General features: G+C 40.6%; 1 protein-coding gene across 10 annotated transcripts in view; it reads right to left on the minus strand.

Annotated features, from left to right (window-relative positions):
* Positions 1-18,686, minus strand: part of NF1 (neurofibromin 1) — a 274,111-nt gene extending 255,425 nt beyond the window's left edge. For 5 of the 10 annotated variants that reach the window (XR_005364696.1, XM_038548195.1, XM_038548194.1 and 2 more), the window contains exon 1: positions 18,529-18,684. Coding sequence is in view for 9 of the 10 variants with exons in the window: in XM_038548195.1 (XP_038404123.1) it covers positions 18,529-18,588 (60 nt within the window). In the remaining variant the exon portion in view is untranslated. Of the gene's footprint in view, positions 1-18,528 lie in introns of all 10 variants that reach the window. The other 5 variants (XM_038548200.1, XM_038548198.1, XM_038548199.1 and 2 more) reach the window with 4 other exon arrangements.
* Positions 18,687-21,517: the final 2,831 nt, after the last annotated feature.

Raw genomic sequence — 21,517 nt, forward strand, 5'->3', positions numbered from 1 at the left:
GGGAAATCTATACTTTTAACATGAGTCTTAAGTGATCTGATAAAGCTGGCATTTCTACATAAATCAAGGCCCTATACCAGTTATTCCTCTTCTTCCCTCTCCTAAGTTCAATATTGATAAGGACATTTAAGAAAGAATATACACTATATCCAATAGACAAATTGATAGAGGAGTATAAAAGAGTTGAAAGTTCAGAATAAATATTTTAAAGAAAAAATGTTAAAAAAAAACATTTAACAGCTTTTGAAAATATATTAAAATTTAAGGAGGAAGGACAAGAACCACCAATCAGAGTATATAGTATAATAGTAAGAGGGGATAAAAACACAACTATTCAATTCAATTTTACTCTAATTGTTCTACCAAAAAATAAAACAATCTTCACATTTGAAAAACAGCATTGTTAAGAGCCATCAGAACTCTTAGAGCATAAAGACCCCATCCATCTGTTTTATCTGAATTTAAGTCTATCTGAATTAATCTAAGAAATTGGATTAATTCATTAAAATTTACAAACAGGGATGCCTGGGTGGCTCAGCAGTTGAGTGTCTGCCTTTGGCCCAGGGCAGATCCATGATCCTGGAGTACCAATATCGGTCCCGCATCAGGCTTCCTGCATGGAGCCTGCTTCTCCCTCTGCCTGTGTCTCTGCCTCTCTCTCTGTGTCTCCCATGAATAAATAAATAAAATCTTTTTTAAAAAATTTACAAATATGATAAGGGAAACACTGTCAGTGAAAATGAACTTTAAGAACTCAGGAAAAACAGAAAGGTGCCAGACTGGGAATGAGAAAATGTTGCTTCAATTGTCAAAACACAGAGGTGGGCCAAGGTGAAAATGTGATTTCAGGACTACAGAATGAATTTAATATCAACCACGAGATAATTCTAAGACTGATTATTATGCAGATGACTTTAAAGCCCTTACAGAAGGAAGCACCATTTACTAACAAGAATGAAATGTTACATGTATAAAGTGAGTTTACAAAGTACCTTCACGGGATCCCTGGGTAGCGCAGCAGTTTGGCGCCTGCCTTTGGCCCAGGGTGTGATCCCGGAGACCCGGAATCGAATCCCACATCGGGCTCCCGGTGCATGGAGCCTGCTTCTCCCTCTGCCTGTGTCTCTGCCTCCCTCTCTCTCTCTCTGTAACTATCATAAATAAATAAAAAATAAAAAAAGCAGGCATCCTTTAAAAAACAAACAAAAAAAAAAAAAAAAAACAAAGTACCTTCACATATATTATCTCTCATCTTACCTCATATTTTTGATTCACACACAGCCCTGTGAAATAGGGGAAGTAGCCTTATTTCCCCTCCACAGTCCATGCTCCTTTCAATATATTAAGAATCTAGAGTTCAAGACAGCTTGATTTATCCAGCTTAACTCACTACTCAGAAAGTAAGGACTCAAATTGAAGTTTTCTAATTCCTAAGTGAGTACTATTTTTATATCACAAGCTCTTAAAATCAGCATAAGTTAGGAATAAGTAAGCCGGGGATCCCTGGGTGGCTCAGCGGTTTAGCGCCTGTCTTTGGCCCAGGGCACAATCCTGGAGTCCCGCATCGGGCTCCCTGCATGGAGCCTGCTTCTCCCTCTGCCTGTGTTTCTGCCTCTCTCTCTCTCTCTCTCTCTATCATGAATAAATAAATAAATAAATAAACCTTAAAAAGAAAAAAAAAAAAGGAATAAGTAAGCCTGAAATGGTAAGCAGGATTGCTTCATAATGGAGAGGTCCTGGGCAAGAAATGAATAGGAGTATGGATGAAAAATCTGAGTAGAAACTGGGTAATGGGTACATGGGGATTCATTTAAAATCATCTCTCTACTTTTGTGTTTGTTCGAAACTTTTCATAAAAAAATTTTAAAAAACACACATGCGCACACATTCCGATTAATACTCTTTGACGGGTCGGGGATCCCTAGGTGGCTCAATGGTTTGGCGCCTGCCTTCGGCCCAGGGCGTGATCCTGGAGTCCCAGGATTGAGTCCCACATCAGGCTTCCTGCATGGAGTCTACTTCTCCTCTGTCTGTGTCTCTGCTTCTATCTCTCTCTCTCTCATGAATAAAGAAATAAAAGCTTTTAAAAATAATTAAAAAAATAAAAATAATAAAAATAATAAATAAATAAATACATACATACATACATACATAAAGTTCTTTGACAGGTTTACGACACTGGTAATCACATGAATACCAAAAACATAGTGTACCTGATGTTCTGCCTTTTTTAAGCCATTTATTTTTTTTTAATCTCACATAGCACCCTCATATACAAGAATACTGAGAAAAAGGATAAAAAATGATATACCTGAGTACTATCATTGTATCATTTATGACAACATAGATGGACCTAAAAGGGTATTAAGCTACAGGAAATAAGTCAGACTGACAAATACCATACAATCCCACTTGTATGAGGAATCTAAAAAACAAAACAAATGAACAAACAAAACAGAAACAGAACAAACTGGGGATTGCCAGAGGGGAGTGGAGTAGGGGGATGGGCAAAACAGGTGAAGGGAATTGAGGTACATACTTTCAGTTACAAAATAAGTCTTGTGGATGTAAAGTACAGCATAGGGAATAAAGTCAATAATATTGTAATAACTATGTAACTAGACTTATAGTGATCATTTCATAATGTATGTAAATGTCAAATCAGTATGTTATACACCTGAAACTAACATAATATTGTATGTCAACTACACTTCAATTAAAATCATAACCTTAAAAATGAACTATTGGGACTTTATCAAGATAAGAAGCTTTTGCACAGCAAAAGATACCCTCAACAAAACTCAAAGACAACCTACAGAATGGGAGAAGATATTTGCAAATGACGTATCAGATAAAGGGCTAGTTTCCAAGATCTATAAAGAACTTATTAAACTCAACAGCAGGGCAGCCCCGGTGGCGCAGTGGTTTAGCGCCGCCTGAAGCCCAGGGTGTGATCCTGGGGACCCGGGATCGGGTCCCACATCGGGCTCCTTGCATGGAGCCTGCTTCTCCCTCTGCCTGTGTCTCAGCCTCTCTGTGTCTCTCATGAGTAAATAAATAAAATCTTTTTTTTTTTTTTTTACTTTTTATTTATTTATGATAGTCACAGAGAGAGAGAGAGAGAGAGAGGCAGAGGGAGAAGCAGGCTCCATGCACCGGGAGCCTGATGTGGGATTTGATCCCGGGTCTCCAAGATCGCGCCCTGGGCCAAAGGCAGGCGCCAAACCGCTGCGCCACCTAGGGATCCCAATAAAATCTTTAAAATAAATAAATAAACTCAACAGCAAAGAAACAAACAATCCAATCATGAAATGGGCAAAAGACATGAACAGAAATCTCACAGAGGAAGACATAGACATGGCCAACATGTACATGAGAAAATACTCCTCATCACTTGCCATCAGAGAAATACAAATCAAAACCACAATGAGATACCACCTCACACCAGTGAGAATGGGGAACATTAACTAGGCAGGAAACCACAAATGTTGGAGAGCATGTAGAGGAAGGGAGAACCCTCCTGCACTTTTGGTGGGAATGTAAACTGGTGCAGCCACTCTGGAAAACTGTGTGGAGGTTCCTCAAAGAGTTAAAAATAGATCTGCCCTATGACCCAGCAATTGCACTGCTGGGGATTTACCCCAAAAATGCAGATGCAACGAAACGCAGGGACACCTGCACCCCGATGTTTCTAGCAGCAATGTCCACAATAGCCAAACTGTGGAAGGAGCCTCGGTGTCCATCGAAAGATGAATGGATAAAGAAGATGTGGTTTATGTATACAATGGAATATTACTCAGCCATTAGAAACGACAAATACCCACCATTTGCTTCGACGTGGATGGAACTGGAGGGTATTATGCTGAGTGAAGTAAGTCAATCGGAGAAGGACAAACATATGGTCTCATTCATTTGGGGAATATAAAAAATAGTGAACGGGAATAAAGGGGAGAGGAGAAAAATGAGTGGGAAATATCAGAAAGGGAGACAGAACATGAAAGACTCCTAACTCTGGGAAACGAACTAGGGGTGGTGGAAGGGGAGGTGGGTGGGGGGTGGGGGTGACTGGGTGACGGGCACTGAGGTGGGCACTTGACGGGATGAGCACTGGGTGTTATTCTATATGTTGGCAAATTGAACACCAATAAAAAAATAAATTTATAAAAAAAATCATAACCTTGTCATAGTCACCTACCAACTTTCTAGATATTTTCCCTAATCATCAAAACAATTTGGCTCCTGGCTCAGTTTCTCCTCTACCTGAGATCCATCACCATCTGGGTATCATCCAGGTTAGTGTTACCTGATAATACTGGACTTGCAATTAAATCTGAATTTCAAATAAACATGAGTAATTCTTTTTTTTAGTATAAATATATCCCATCAATACTTGTGAAATACCGGGATCCTTGGGTAGCTCAGCGGATTGGCACCTGCCTTTGGCCCAGGGCGTGATCCTGGAATCCTGGGATCAAGTCCCGCATAAGGCTCCCCGCATGGGGCCTGCTTCTCCCTCTGCCTGTGCCTCTGCCTCTCTCTATGTCTCTCATGAATAAATAAAATCTTTAAAAAAAAAAAAAAAAAAAAGCTTGTGAAATACTTAAACATTTATCTGTTATTTATTTGAAATTTACATTTCTTTTTTTTAAAGGTCTTATTTATTTATTCATGAGAGACGCAGAGAGAGGCAGAGACACAGGCAGAGGGAGAAGCAGGCTCCTTGCAGGGAGCCCAATGTAGGACTTGATCCTGGTTCCCAGGATCATGCCCTGAGCCAAAGGCAGATGCTCAACTGCTGAGCCACCCAGGCATCCCTACATTTCTTTTTTAAAGATATTTTTTATTTATTTATTTTGGAGGTAGTTAAGCAACCGACTCTTGATTTTGGTTCAGGTCATGATCTCAGGGTTGTGAGATCTAACCTGGCATCAGGCTCCGCACTGCACATGGAGCCTGCTTAGAATTCTCGCTCTCGGGAATCCCTAGGTGGCTTAGAGGTTTAGTGCCTGCCTTCCACCCAGGGTGTGATCCTGGAGACCCGGGATCGAGTCCCACGTCGGGCTCCCTGCATGGAGCCTGCTTCTCCCTCTGCCTGTGTCTGTGCCTCTCTGTGTGTCTCTCATGAATAAATAAAATCTTTTAAAAAAAAAAGAAAAAAGTCCCACATCAGGCTCCCCATAGGGAGTCTGCTTCTCCTTCTGCCTATGTCTCTGCCTCTCTGTGTCATGAATAAAGAAATAAAATTAAAAAAAAAAAAAAAAAGAATTCTCGCTCTCCCTCTCCCTGTCTCTCTCTTTCTAAAAAAGAAAAGTCAGGGAGAGCATACAAGCACATACAAGCAGGAGGGAGGGTGGAGGGAGAGAGCGAGGCAGAGAATCTTAAGCAGGCCCCACGCTGAGCATGGAGCCCATGGCTCATTCTCACCACCCTGAGATCATGATCTGAGCCAAAACCAAGAGTTGGACACTTAACTGACTGAGCCACCCAAGTGCCCCTGAAATTCATATTTAACTGGACATCCTGTTTGCTAAATCTGACATTAATCTAATTGACTTCAATATTAAGGTGGACCACCTATCCAACATCTGATCTTTAACCTTCCTTGATCTTAATTCTAGTGACCACCACCCAAATAAAGATATGGTCTCCAAATTCAACTGAGTCCTTGATAATTGCCCTGTATTGCTAAGTGTCCTTAAACTGCACCCATTCTCATTTATTCCAACAGCTATGATAAATTAAACCCATTCATTCCTTCTCTACCATCTCAGTCTCTAATTCCACTATCTGAATTTAAGATCCCTATTTTCTTCTACATCCTATGGTACTTCATTCCATCATTTCCCTTTATTATATTCTCCAACCTCTCTCACATAAGGATAAGTCTATTTGCCCAAAGCCTTCAAAAGGGAATTTAAACATTTCTGTATGGCATACAAAACCCTATAAGAGTCACAATCCAGTTTAGGCTTCACTTTCCCTGACAAGCTCTCCATGACTGCCCAGTCTAAATTTGCTCCTCAGGCGTACCTGGCTCCCTCAGTGGGCAGAGCATCTGACTCTTGATCTCAGAGTTGTGAGTTTAGGCCCTACACTGGAGTGTGGAGCCTACTTGATTGATTGATAGAAAAATACAATAAAATAAATGCTCCTCTTACATGCACCCATTGTTCTCTAGGCATCTATCATAATATTTACCCTAATTTTCTTATTGTCTTTCTCCCTTACCAGACTTCAGATATCTTGAGACCAAGAGCCATATTTTGTCTTTATTATCCTAGCATGTACCACAATGCTCAGCATGTATCACAAATAGTAGGTGCTTAAATGTTTATTGATCAAATACGATAGATAAGGTTCATTTGAGTTTCTAACAATTATAATTTTACTAATGGAATGGGTTACCTTGAGATTTAGTATCCCTGGGTCACCCAGAGGGCAAAATAAAATTGCATATCATGTTTCAAAATTTGCATATCATAGTATAATAACAGATAAGAAAAGATAAAAGATTTAACCTAATCTCTGGGCAGCCCCTGGGGGCTCAGTGGGTGGCTCAGTGGTTTAGTACCGCCTTCAGCCCAGAGCCTGATCCTGCAGACCCGTGATCAAGTCCCACATCAGGCTCCCTGCATGGAGCCTGCTTCTCCCTCTGTCTGTGTCTCTGCCTCTCTCAATCTCTCTCTCTGTATGTGTGTCTCTCATGAATAAATAAAATCTTTAAAAAAAAAAAAAGATTTAACCTAATCTCTTTAATTGGACTGGTTAAATTATGTGTGGTACAACCACATAACCATCCTTGAAAACTCTAAAATCAATACACCCAACAAGGAGACTGCTCTTGTATACCAGTCATGGTCTACTCTCACCTAGGTGGCTAAAGGCACCGTAACAAGCCCTTATACTTTAGCATTCATTTCATTCAGGTCCTACTTATACATTTACCTTTTAGTGCTAGAAATTGAGATTATAACTTTGTATATTAATATATCCTAGTCATATTTTATCAAGTAATATTTACTTTGTTACTGGTGGTTTTTCTGATTATATTCAACAGAGAAAATTTAACATGGTCAACAGAGAAAATTTAAAAATTTCTAAAGTATTAAGAAAAATTAAAATTACTCAAAATTTTTAAGTACTGTTAAAGAAAATGTAATCAAATGCGCAAATGTTCACATTATGTTGGTATGTTAAAAGAGCAGATAATAAAACAGCGTATCTCATTCAATTTCAATAACCTAACAATAACAGTCGCTAACATTTACTGAGCTCCTTCCATGTGCAAGAAACTGTGCCACATGCTTTACAAGTACTTCCTAGTTTAAAATCTCACAACCACCTCTGAGAATTAGGTACTTTTATTGACTCTACAAGTGAAGAAACTGAAGCTTAAGGAAGTTGGCCAAGGGCTAGGAAAGAGTGGAAAAGTGGAGCCCAAGAATTCAAACCCAGACAGCCTGATTTCAGAATTGTCACACTTCATTATATACTCAAATTTTAAATGTGGTTCTCTCTGAGGTGTGGTATTATAAATGACTTTTATTCATTGTGTGTGCCTATAACTTGTTGTATTTCTACAATGAACAAGAATTACTACTGTATTTTTTTTAATAAATGTCCAAATAGAAGTTGGACAATTATCTGCCAAGGCTATTACAGAAGTGGATTTAAATAATTTCAGGTTATTCTAAGGATCTGTGACTAACCAATCAGTAATAAGAATGATATCTTTAGTCAGAAGACTGGCTCTAAAAAATAAAAATAAATCCATTTTAAGAATTATAAGACTTTCAGACTGTCAGAACCTATTTCTCCCATCTTACAAATAATGAAACAACTCAGAATTTAGATTTACGTATCACAAGGCAGTTGAGTCAGGGCAGAAACCAAAGCACAGGTCTTCATTGTGCTTTGTTGCCAACACTTGACCAAAAAACAAAACCGCCTACTTCTTCCATTCTCTACTTGCAAGTTCAGTTATCAGAGGCCAAAAACTGAAACATAAAAGGAAATACAAATGCTTCTCCCACCTCCCTGACCTCCAGTCCATTACCCAAAAGGAAGACCTGCCTGGAGTTATAAAAGAAAAATACTTTCCCAGCCCTGAGCTAAGAACAAAGTTAAAAAGATACTCCAAAAATCTAGATGGTTTGAGAGATGTTGTGGGGGGAGAGGGAGATAAAAAAAAAAAATTGATATAGCAAGTAAAAAAAGAAAAGAAAAACAAATATCTAGGAATCCAATAGAATAAAGTACTCAAATACTACCAAAGTTTAAAGAGTTGCCTCAAAATTAATCAAATCCTTAATGGAATGTTCTTAGAGTAAAAAAATCAATTTTACAAAACTGGAAAATAAAATGCCAAGATAAAAAAAATCAAATAAATAATCTCAAATTTATAATTGTACATTGTCAGTATTCTAACAAATTCTATCCTCTCCTTCAGAATTCAACTCTCCTCACCTAAGAATCTGCAGTGAGTATAATGCAATACTATAAAACTAAATAAAAGGGGAACAATTTTGGGACACCTCAACTCTTGACTTTTGGCACAGGTCATGATCTCAGAGTTGTTAGATGGAGCCCAGCATCAGGCTCAGAATTCAGCATGGAGTCAGTCTGCTTGTCCTTCTTCCTCTGCTCACCACCCCCCATGCTTTTTTGCATGCACACACTCTCTCTCTAATAAATAAATAAATAAATCTTTAAAAAATGGGAGAGGAGACAATTTTAAAACTTCTAACAGTCAAAGAAGCTTTGATATGGTGAAAAGAAGAATGATAAATAATGGGCACCTGGGTGGTTCAGTGGTTGAGCTTCTTGCCTTTGATTCAGGTCGTGATCCTGGGGTCCTAGGATCGAGTCCCACACCAGGTTCCCCATAGGGAGTCTGCTTCTCCCTCTGCCTATGTCTCTGCCTCTCTCTCTCTGTCTCTCATGACTAAAATATTTTAAAATGATAAAAATAAATCTTTTAAAAACGATAAATAAATAAAATCAAAGATACAATGTTTAAAATGTATATCTAGTTATGTCCAACACATGACAAGATATGTTAAAAGATTTCCAGATATGCTCATGTGAATGTAAAAGGTAAAATGTTAACAACTCATCTTTGAGTGAAGAAGCAATAATACATTCCTCACTTTACATATTTGTGCTGTTAAAAAATTTAGACCTCCTTTGTAAAGCTCTATTTATTGAAAAGTTACTGCTCTAAGGATTAACACCCACACTCTAGTTTAAACTCAATTAATTACATGTCATAGGATTGTGAACAAGTTGCTCTGCATCTCTAGTTTTATTTTTCCTCATGCAGAGTAATAATAATATAATACCAAACTATATAATAATCCTCAAACTATAAAGATGGTATAGAAAAAGTACTGCGCAAAAAAAAAAAAAAAAGAAAGAAAGAAAAGAAAAAATACTGCGCAGGATGAAGATCACAGTAATACATTTTTATGACTATTTACAGCTTTCTTTCATGTAAAAGATTCACACCTAAGACAATGAACAAGCCCATGATATGAGTAGGTAGGTATTATACCCATTTTACAGATGGAAACATAAAAACATAAAAATCTGAAGTTCAGTGAAGTGACAGGTCCAAGGCCACCCTGAAAGCTGTACCGTAAAAAGTTTTGTTTTTTTAATACCTAGTTTACTGCCATCACAAATCTGAGGTGGTTGTTTTTTCATGCCTAAATTATTTGAAGACTACCCAAGGAAAGCTGTCAACATTTAAAGTGAAAAGGGTCACTTGAGATTATTATGAATGGTAATAGCCTACAAGGTCACTACCTGGGTATATAACTATGATTAAAGATAAGTTAGGCTGGGACACCTGGGTGGCTCAGTGGTTGAATGTCTGCCTTAGGCTCAGGGCATTATCCCCAAGTCCTGGGATCTAGTTGAGCATCAGGCTCCTGCTAGGGAGCCTGCTTCTCCCTCTGCCTATGTCTCTGCCTCTCTCTGTGTCTTTCATGAATAAATAAATAAAATCTGGGGTAGCCCTGGTGGCGTAGCAGTTTAGCGCCGCCTGCAGCCCAGGGCGTGATCCTGGAGACCCTGGATCAAGTCCCACGTCGGGCTCTCTGCATGGAGCCTGCTTCTCCCTCTGCCTGGGTCTCTGCCTCTCTCTCTCTGTCTCTATGAGTAAATAAATAAAATCTTTAAAATAAATAAATAAATAAATAAATAAATAAATAAATAAATAAATAAATAAATCTTTAAAAAAAAGTTAGGTAAAAAAATCTTTAAAATATATTTCTAAAAGTTCTGCTATTTACTCAATTAACTTCATGCCTCTTGCACTAGATATACTACCCTGCTTCAGGGACATGAAGTGAAGAGGGAAAGGATTTCAGCAGTACAAGTTCTCTGAAATTCAATAGGATAGACACTCAAAAGCTATAGCTTATAGACTGTAAGTGGCAACCATAAACCAAACTAAAAGACAGCCAACCTGTGGTTTAAAGAAAATAGGCAATCTGAAGTTTGCACCTCAAAGTATTGCTACTGCAAAGTAATCAGTGCCATTTATAGTAAAAAAATATGTAGGGCATCCCGGGTGGCTCAGCAGTGTAGCGCCGCCTTCGGCCTAGGGTGTGATCGTGGAGACCTGGGATCGAGTCCCACATCGGGCTCCCTGCATTGAGCTTGCTTTCTCCCTCTGTCTGTGTCTGTGCCTCTCTCTCTCTCTCTCTCTCTCTCTCTCTGTGTGTCTCTCATGAATAAACAAATAAAATCTTTTAAAAAATTATGTAAAGGTTTAGAGAATAATTCCAATTCCTCATAATAATAGGATGGGATTCCATATTAGCTTGGGGCTTTGTCTCAACAGCTCTTTTGATGATAAAGTCAATGGCTCAAAAGCCGCTCTCAGAGAACTAAAGAATGTAAATATATATATATATATATATATATATATATATATATATATATAATCAATGGCGTAGGACATTTGAAGTGGTCAGATAGGCAGTCTACTGCATGCACCTTGAGAGACTTTAATGAGGGCACTACCAATTCCAGTTATTTATATTCTATACTGTTAAAATTTTCTTCAGCATTACCTCTCAGAGTGCTCTGTTTACTGAGGTTCTGGCACCTAATACAATATAGAATTTTACAGATTGCTGAAACCTTAAATTCAGTCACTACAACATAAAACACCTTAACTTTTCTATTCTTTAAGGTCAAAACAAACTCTCATCTTTCCCTCTTCACCTGCAGAAAATGGAGTATTATAAGAGAAGTCAGATTTTAAAAAAAGCCAATGCTTTTATAAATACAAGTCAATCCTCTGCAAAAAAGAGCTTAAGATGCCCATATTCTACTTCAATATTGATTCTAAGCCTTTTAACAGTTTAAGCTGACCACAAACCTCCCCTTCTATTTCTTCTATGGAATATTCTCCTCCTTAAACTTTCTTTAAAAAAAAAAAAAACAAACACACACACACACACACAAGCCTTCTTCTACCTCTTGTCCCTTGTCTGATATACATACATAACCCCCATATGAAGAATATACTGGAGCTGAAGGAACACATCTGCAAAACACATGTTCTTAGTTAATACACTGCTCACCCTTAGAAGCATTTTGTTAAAATGCAACAAAACAGAGTCTACATAGAGCCCCAAAACACCAAATTTGAAGACTAAAACAAAAATTCCCCATTGCAGTCTGAGTAATCCAAAGAAAAAAGATGTAAGAATAAGGCACTATGATATTGCAATAGATCACTAACCTTTTCTGTAAGGACAAAATTCCCCATGCTAAAGACATCAAAAAATAAGAATAAAAATAGGAGGAAGCGGATATAAGAACCTAATTTCCTATTGTTCAAAATGTCAAAAGTGTAGGAATAGGGGCGCCTAGGTGGCTCAGTGGTTGAGCATCTGCCTTCGGCTCAGGTTGCAATCCTGGGGTCCCGAGATGGAGCCCTGTGTCAGACTCCCTGCTCAGTGGGGAGTCTGCTTCTGCTTCTCTTTCTCCTTCTGCCTCTGTCTCTCTCTCAAATAAATAAATAAAATCTTTTTTTTAAACAGTGTAGGAATATTTAAAATCAAATGTAACAATATTGCTGGCTAAATTCACACTATCTTACGACAGCTTTTATATTAAATGTCCCAAACTTGAGGTGCCATATATTTGCTACAAATTATTTTTTTTATTTGCTACAAATTAAATGATAAAGCAAGAAAAATCAATTGTAGACATCCATGTTATACTACATAAGGATGCACTCAGTACATGTCAATGAATGCTACACTAAGGCATGTATATCATCAGCCAAGGTACGTTTGGGGGGGGAATATCCAGAGACCAATCTCCCTTATTTAGTGAAAACACAATAGTCCATAAGCTGTAAAGACAATGTGTAAATCTTACATTTAAATACTTTCAGATTTTTCAAAGCGCTTTGCATTCATTATCCTAGCAGAGTACTGCAAAACATTTCCTTATGTAGAGACTTACCACTAAAAGTAAGTGACAAATCCAAGACCACAAAGGTAGTTTTAATCAGATCTGAAACTTGATTCAAAAAATATGTTAGCTCTGTGGGAAGAAATATAAATAGGCAGAAGTTCCTCAAAGCTATCTCTCATAAAAAAAAAAAAAAAAAAAAAAAAACTTCGTGGTTAAAATATCATTTAACTTATAAGATCTAGGTTATTATAAACACTACATTAAAATTCACTTATTTCCATTTAAAAGCCAAAATCACCACTCCCTTTAGCCAATCAACCTTTTTTTTTTTTTTTTGGCCAATCAATCTTTCAACCAGGAATCATATACAAAACATTCCATTAATGACATACTATATGCTCCTAACTATGCTGGACCCTGGAGTCACTTTATGAGAATTCTAACAGAGACTTCTTGCTTTTTAGAAAGTTTACACTCTATTTGACAAAAAGAGAAGAGCAAATATTAAGCTGTGTTCAACCAACCCTCCTGAGGGGAGAAACCCCAGGTGACAAGCGCACCAAGAAGTGAGACAGCAATGAGTTTAATCCGGAAAGACCTCATGGGGAAAATGAAGCTTGAGCTGCACATTGAAGGACAGACAGGAATTTTAAAAGCACAAAGGAGGAACGAAAGCATGCAGGCAAGGGCTGCCGTCAACAAAAGCTGAGAGGCAGGAATAAGCATGATGTATACAGAAGAGTGAGCCAACCTGTCTGGGACATAGGTACATGCTGAGGCATAATGAGAAATAGTTTGGTAAATTAAGTGGAGTCAGCTCCCAATGGACTGTTATGGCATGGGAGAGGCTGTTAAAATATTAAAATCATTGAATATTTAAACTAGATAGAGAACCTTAGAGATTTTCTAGTTGATTCTTTTCCGATAGATGAGGAAAATCTAGGATCCAGAGAGATCTAATGGCTAGCATAAAGATAGAAGTAGTAAATAGAAAAATAAAACTCAGACTCCAGTCAGGAACCCCAGTTCAGTAATAGGCAGCATAGTATGACAGAGAAAGCAAATCTGTTCAAGGATCAAGGAGCACATCAATATATAAGGATCTGCAAGCATACACACTGTGTATGGTATTCCAGAAGTAATAGAGTACTATAGAATACTACCGCCGAGAAAAACCACTATGTTTTGCCAGAAGGAATCACTTTCAAGAAAGCAACAATCCAAAAGGAAAGCAGTGGCAGAAGCTAGTTTTCAGCTATAAAGGAACTGGGTGGATAAACAGTAGAGGCAGCAGGTATCTGGCAACAAAAAGAAAAAAAGAATGATCCACTGAGAGAAAGCTACAGGACCAAGTAAATGTTTGAGAAAAGAAATCTTAGTAAGTTTGAAAGCAAAAAGGAAGGCACTCACATAAAGAAAAATTAAGTAAGATGCTAGACAAGGTAGGAGGAATGAGGGAGCACAGAGAACTAATTGAGGACCCGTGGAAAGAAATTTTTTTTAAAAATACAAGTTCCAGGGGTGCCTAGGTGGGACTCAGTCAGTTAAATATCTGCCTTTGGTCATGATCCTGGGGTCCTGGGATTGAACTCCACCTGGGCTTCTTGCCCAGCAGAGAGCCTGTTTCTCCTGCTCTCTCTGCCCCTTCCCCCACCATTCGTGCTCTTTTTCAAGCTCGAATAAATAAAATCTTAAAAAATAATAACTAAAAATGAGTTCCAGAATAAAGAACAAGCCTTTTTTTCCTCACCAAAAGAGTGTTCATATTCAACTACTTTTAAGGCCCTATAAAAATGACAGAACAAGGCTAGGCTAGGAGATTTTTTTCTTAATCCAAAACAGCTTCAAAGTTTTATAAATCTATTTAGCCATTAACATGTGGTTTATAACCCCAAAGATACTTGCCAATCATTTTTTTTTAAAGATTCATTTATTTATGAGAGAAAAAGCACATGTGTATGTGCACATGAGAGGGGCAGCAGGAGGGGCAGGACAGAGAGAGAGAGAATCTTCAAGCAGACTCCCAATGAATATGGAACCAGACATGGGGCTCAATCCCAGGACCCTGAGATAATGACCTGAGCCAAAATCAAGAGTCAGAGCTTAACTGGCACCCAGGCATCCCTTGCCGATCATTTTATACTGCATGCATTTTTTTTTTAAGATTTTATTTATTTATTCATGAGAGACAGAGAAAGAGAGAGGCAGAGACATAGGCAGAGAGAGAAGCAGGCTCAACGCAAGACTCAATCCCAAGACCCCAGGATCACAACCTGAACTGAAGCAGATACTCAATCACTAAGCCACCCAGACGCCCTTACTGCGTGCATTTTATACCACATATTCAAAGGACATTCCAATTAGCATTCAGTGTACAATAACTAATATGCTATCATTTCAAATCAAAAGTCAGACTTTATTCTCTAATATGTTCTTCAAAATGGGAGGAGGTGTTATATACTCTTTTAACTTGATCAGGCATGGAAAATGCTTAAATGAATGTATTTATGATAAATCATTTGGAGATACTTTTTCAATTTCCTAAGGGAAAAAAAAGAAACTTCAAATAACCACAGCTTTCTTGTATGCCCTTTCAGAAACAAAGTGCTACTGGGGTGCCTGGGTGGCTCATTCAGTTGAGTGTCTGACTCTTGATTTCACCTCAGGAAATGATCTCAGGATGGTAAGAACAAGCCCCGAGTCAGGCTCCACACTCAGCATCCAGTCTGCTTGAGATTCTCTCCCTCTCCTCTGTCCCCTCCCCAGCTCTCATTTGCTCTCTCAAAAAATAAGTAAATCTTAAAAAGAGAGCAAGTGAGAGAAACAAAGTCCCACAGAACTAGCTCTGGGCACACACAGCTAGGTGGGGCATGTAAAAAGGTTTTCTCTAATTCATTAAGAAACCTAATAGGCCACAATTTAGAGTTACACACCTAAATTTGCCAACTTCAATTCAGAAACTTACTATTCAGAATCATAAAGGTAGGTTAAGGAGAAGCAGATCTAACTAATACATTCATTCAGCTTTCTGGCCTTCCACCTTTTCAACTGCCATCTCCCTAATCTAGGAGATAATTATTTTTTAAATTGGTTAAGAACTATTCACCTTAGGCCATAAATACTACATTTAGGTGCAATACTAGCAGGTTACAGCAATTTCACTTTACTCACTTGGAAATAAGGACTAAAAATCAAAACATCAAGATGGAATATTACCGCTTCTTTTAACTGGGTCTACACTTCTTTTAACTGGGTCTACACTTCTTTTAACTGGGTCTACAGCATCAAGTTGCCAAGCAATACCCATCAGAGTACAAAACATTATCAGTAGTAGCTTGCAATGCATTTCTGCTTTAATCACCATAAATATTAGAAGGCCAACCAAAACATCAATTCAGTCATAAACAGTTGTTATTTTAGACTTGCACATGCTTTCTGGCTCAACATACACGTGTCTTAGCTGTAATAAAAAGCATCCTGAATCCCTCTAGACCCAGTGAAACAAAGTATAGAAAATATATCCAAAATCTAAAACTTTAAAAATAGCTAAAACATTTAAGACTCTTATACAAATACCCCTCACTACACGTAGAGCTTTTTTTCCCCTCAATATAAATGTAAACTCTTCCCTCTTAACTATACTTAATGGGTTATTAAAACAAATTCTATGAGATACTTTCCAGAAAAAAATATCCTGATTGTGCAGCAGGATATGTTTCATACTGAGGCTCTTGTTATTAGGTCTGCCATATGACCTTGGAAAGTCATTTAATATTTCTGTGCCTCAGTTTTCTCACTTTCCAACCTCAAGCTAAACTCTAATTTGAATCTAACATTTATTACTTCAATAGTAAGTTAAGGTATATAGATAAGTACCTTATATTAAACAGTGAAAACCCTTATACTTTTGTATTGCAAAGTCAGGGGGCTCTAACCTTGTAAGAGAAAAATGTGAGGAATAATTTGCTCTATCTATCTTTCTCTTAATTACAACATAAGGAATATATTTTTTCAAAAATGCTTCCGTTTAAAACTCTACTGTTCTTAATTTTTAACAGATGGTGGCAAGTTTGATCCCACAATATTCATAACAAGGCAAACAATAAGGCCTGAGGTCTTTTAACACTTGAGACAAAAAGAAGGAAATATTTACTTGTGTTACTGGGCATATAATCAACATCATTCTTCTTTCAAAATTTAGAAGACTATCTTTTTTGTACGTTAATAAGCCTAGAGATCAACAGGTTAGAAGAAATAAAGTTCAAAATTAACTGAGGGAAAAAAATATTCAATAAAAAAATCAGAGAATAGCAATGGTGTGACTCCTTCAAATTCCTGCATCCAGATTATGCCGTCCACAAGCTTCAGCTTTGGGGTTCTTCCATGTGCCTTTTAAATTCTTTTTCAAGATTACACAGAGAAAGTCTTTTCTATCAAGTTTTTAATCTAATGCCCTATCAATAACACAAGCCAATATATGCAGTAACATTTTACTTCCTCAGATTAGTAGTACACTTGGCTTAGATGCCTTTTGGTCTGGAAACAGAAGGATGGGCGTAACAACTCCTGCACGCCCCTGACAGTTGTGTAATTCTATTTTATCTATGTCTTTTCTTCTCCAATTTCTTTTTAATCCTGCTCTCTATTCCCAAATATCTTTCAGGTAGGTCAGAAACACTATGACTCCTGTAAGGAAATGTTTGTGGATCCGATAAAAGTGGAGCCCTCCTCCCTGCTCCATTCAGCTCCCACGATTGTATCCAGTAAACAAAATAGATTGATTCAATCTTAAACAGTTCCTCATCACAGGAAGCCCAAGGGTAGAGCTGCAGCTGCAAAAAGCATCCCTTTAAGCCATCCCCAACTACCTACAACAACACAAACTAATTCCCACTGACAAAAGGCTTCGTGTGCATTCATTCTGATCCGCCCCAGGATTCAGTGTGTGAAGCTCAGGCAATAAAAAGGCACCTCCCCAAGCTATGAAACTTTTTTTTTCCCACCCCAAATATTCTCAATGAAAGTTCTCTTGTCAACCAAGAGGTGAGAGTTGAAAACAACAACAAAATACTAGAATTATTGGTTCCAGGACCACATCCCAGCTGTCCTTGCTCTCTGTTGTCAGGGACTCGAATGCAGTTTCCCACTTTTCCTCTCACCCTTCTCCCTTCACTCCCCAAGATTCTCACTCAAGAGAGCCATATTTACATTCTCAGACCGCTGGCAAAATAAAGGGGAAGACTGCAATTATCAAGGAAGGAAAAAAAAAAAAAGGGAAAGATATCTCGGAAGCAAAAGGGAAACGAGAACCACGGTTTCTACTACAACGGCAAAGTAAACGCCAGTCTGGTCTCATCAGTATATGCGGGGGGGGGGGGGGGGGGGGGGGACGCCCATACGGGGTACCAAAAAGATGTGCGGTATGCACTTGGAGCTCTCGGGGTAGGCAGAGACAGGGGAGCAGAAAGTAAGAAGACCTGTGCTTTCCCTGCTCTCCTCTACTCTTCCCCGTCCAAGAGAGGAAGCTGAAGGAACTGGGGGAGGGGCGGGATGTTATCGTTCTCCTCCGGGGGGTACACAAGGCAAGCCTGGGGGTTCCTTCCGTTACTCACCCCCACTTCGGAGGTCCACTGAGGTAAGGAGAACCCCTAGACGTTACCACCTCCGTTCAAAAAAAAAAGAAAAAAAGTAAGGGGGAGGAATGATTAAATCCAGATGGAGAGCCCCTGAAAGCGCCCCCAGGTCACTCATCCTCATTAGCCAGCGGAAGGGCTGGGATAAAGGGGATGGAGGGTCGGAGGGTCGGAGGGTCGGAGGGTCGGAGGGGTGGTCAGGGAAAAGGCCCCACCCCCCGACTTCGGAGGGAAGGGGAGTCCGAGCTACCAGCCGTCCCCTCCTTCCCGCACCTCCCCCCGAGGCCACCCCCTCCGGTTCCCCCCTTCCCTTCCCTTCCTTTCCCTTCCCTTCCCTTCCTCCCGAGCCCCCGGCAGCCGCGGGGGAGGCGGCTGCTCCTTCCTCCCCTCACCCACTCCGCCCCCACCCCGCCCCCACCCCGCTCCCACCTCCCGCCCGCCACGGGCCCGTTACCTGCTCGTCGAAGCGGCTGACCACGGCCTGGACCCATTCCACCGGCCTGTGCGCGGCCATGTCCTCCCCGCGGCCGGGGGGCGGCGGAGGGACCGGCCGGCCGGCGCCCAGGGCCGGGAAGAGGGCGGGGAGCGGGGGCCGAGGTGAGGGCAGAGGCGAGGAGAGGGTCTGAGCAGTGCGGGCTCCCGACGTTCCCACGGGGGTGGGGATGGGGGGCCTGCGCCCAGCCGGGAGGGGGACTGGGGAGGGGGGCGTTGGCGAGGAGGCAGGGGGAAGGGGGGCGGGGGAGGGGGACCCGGGGAGGGGAGGGGGCCTCTTGGTCGCTCTCCCCACTAGCGCCGTCTCCCCTCAGCCATCACAGTCCGAGACGCCGCCATGACACCCCACCGGAAGTGGGATCCTTTCCACGGCCCGGGGAGAGGGAGAGCGAGCGAGCGAGCTAGAGATTGAGAGCGCGGCTGGGAAAGGGGAGGGGGAAGCGAGAGGGAAGGGGGCCTGCCGCGCATGCGCCCGCGCCGGCCGGTTTCATTAATGAAAAAGCGAGTCCTCCTGGAGGTGACGTCACCTAACTCCTCCGGGCCCGGCGGCGCGCGTCCCTCTTCGCCGCCGGGCTCACCTACACTCTGGCTCCGGGTTCACCCAGCGGGAGTCCGAGCCGACCCGGGAGCATCCGCTCGCATCCCGGCTGCCGCAGGAGGCTCCCCCTCCCCCGCCGGGCCTCCGGGTTTGGATTGCTCCCCCGGTGGGAAGTCAGAGCGCCGGAGGGCTAGCGTTTTCTCCCAGCGCGCAAATCTCTGCTGCTGATCTGGGGAAACTTGGGCAGAGTCCCTCTCTGCCTTACGCTCTCACAAAAAATAAAGCACACAGCCCCAGGTTTCCAGGTCCTTCGTAGCTAGTATAAACTGTTGGCAAACGTGGGAAAGTGAGGCCAAGAGAGATTCAATGATTGTTTTGTTTTGTTTTGTTTTGTTTTCAACGGTCCCTTAAGTCCCAGTGCTGGACCCGATGGCAAAGTGCTCAGATTCTGAAATGCAGTCCGGACTTCCTCTGTTGAACTGATAGGCACCCAAGTTAATAAAACTTCTGCACGGTTGATGATAGATGCAAGTTGCACCATCCTCAGTAATCCCCTAAGGGCTTCCCATACGATATTGATTCAACATTCATCATCTTATTTAAATCTTTAAGCCTTTCCAATAGGTTATTACTCTCATCTAACTGATGAGGCTGGGTCACACGAGGTTCTGAGATTCGCCTGAAGTCGCAGCGTTGGTAGGTAGCAGAGTCCGGATGCAAACCCAGGTGGTTTGACTCCAAAGACAATAGGACATCAGCTGCGGCTCTCCAGAAACAAAGGCTTTCACTATGGCCCTAAAAACACAGTTGAAATGATTTCATATGAAATAGGTCACGAAATTGGTTTTCCAGGAAGAGGATTACATCCAAAACAATGATCTATCAATATTGGACATGAACTTTGGAATGAGCTATCTTTATCTTCCTCAATACACTTTACCTAGGGTAATCTTAAAATGAGCTTACACATTCTGAGCACACACTAATTAGCCAGTTAGGCCACATGGAATGATACCAATTGGGTGACAAGGCAGAGCAAAACTAGTATTTTACATTTACCACAAAAAAATCCTCTAAGCCAGTATTCCATGCACAGAGAGAGAGAGAGAGAGAGATCCAGGAGACAAGTTTCCAATCTTTGCTAGCTGGTTATTGTCCAAAAACACAAATTAATATTTCATTCCACTAGAACAAGAGGATAAGTCGTTCTACAGTCCATTCTTTAAGGATGCAACATGAATACCAACTAATTTATTTTAGAGGATGTCAAATGAGGGTGAAAATGTTGAAGGATAAACATTAAATGAATATTCATCTATGCCTTTCCCAGCTAAGACCCCAGAAAATGCTCTCCCTCATACCTCCAGAGAGGATCCCAATGCCTCTGCTTCACTGCTAAACCTCCAGGCCCACAATTTTCCTTTCCTTTTCTCATGCTTCCTCTGAAAGTTCCTAATTGCTTTCTTGTTGCCATGGCTCTTTGTCTGTCTATTCCCCTCATCTTAGCTAGCCTGGATGCAAATGTCTAAGCCCTCAGCTCCCTTGGCTCCAGTGGCATTCCATTCCTGAGGTCCCTTTGTGCTTTTCTTTCCTTTCCTCTGGTTCCCCTGACTCCCCATTCCTCTCTAACTCTAGGGTAAGAACACTCAAACTTCAAGCCTTGGCCCTCTGCTGTTCTTGCTTTACTCAGGCTCCAGCCAACATTAATTCACTAATTCATCCTAATCTGCACTTCCTGTCCTGTTGCCCCCACTGACTGCCAAGCCTCTCATAACACTTGGAGTGTTAACACTAGAATTCACTCCCACTTCCTCTCCAAAAAAAATTCATTCAGTTCCGCTGAACTAATATTAAGCACCCAAGCACCTATTAGATATACCATGCACCGTGTCAGGCAGTGCATAGTACAGCAGGAATTCAAAACAAAAATGCCAAAGAGGGTAATGCATAGAGACTGTGGTGAACTAAGGGGCACATTCCCCTTGCCCCACCCAGTTAAAGGGGCAGCTATCACTCAGCTTCATTCAATTACTGCCATGCAGGAATATTGACACAGTATTTCTAGATCTTCCTGTTACTCAATAGAAGGTGGAAATCTGAACTTAGATATAAACTCTTCCAATTTTTATATAGTGGCAGCCAATTCACATTTTTTAAAACATTGTGTGGCCAAACAAAATACATTTGATATCTGAATTTAGCCCACAGAGCACTAGTTTGACTAGCTCTTCAGTCTAGTGGAAAGACATGGCTTCAGGGTAGAACAGAATTAGATTGTGTCCTAACATCCCAGCTCTGCCCTGTCCATCACAAGAGCATTCAGGGGGACTACTAGTGTTTGGCATAGTTTTAAAATTTATCACTCTTGTCAACTATACTTAGATTTTAAAAACAGTAAAAGTAAAACAAATGC

Source organism: Canis lupus, chromosome 9 (assembly GCF_011100685.1).
Source record: "Canis lupus familiaris isolate Mischka breed German Shepherd chromosome 9, alternate assembly UU_Cfam_GSD_1.0, whole genome shotgun sequence".
Classification (NCBI taxonomy): Eukaryota; Metazoa; Chordata; class Mammalia; order Carnivora; family Canidae; genus Canis; species Canis lupus.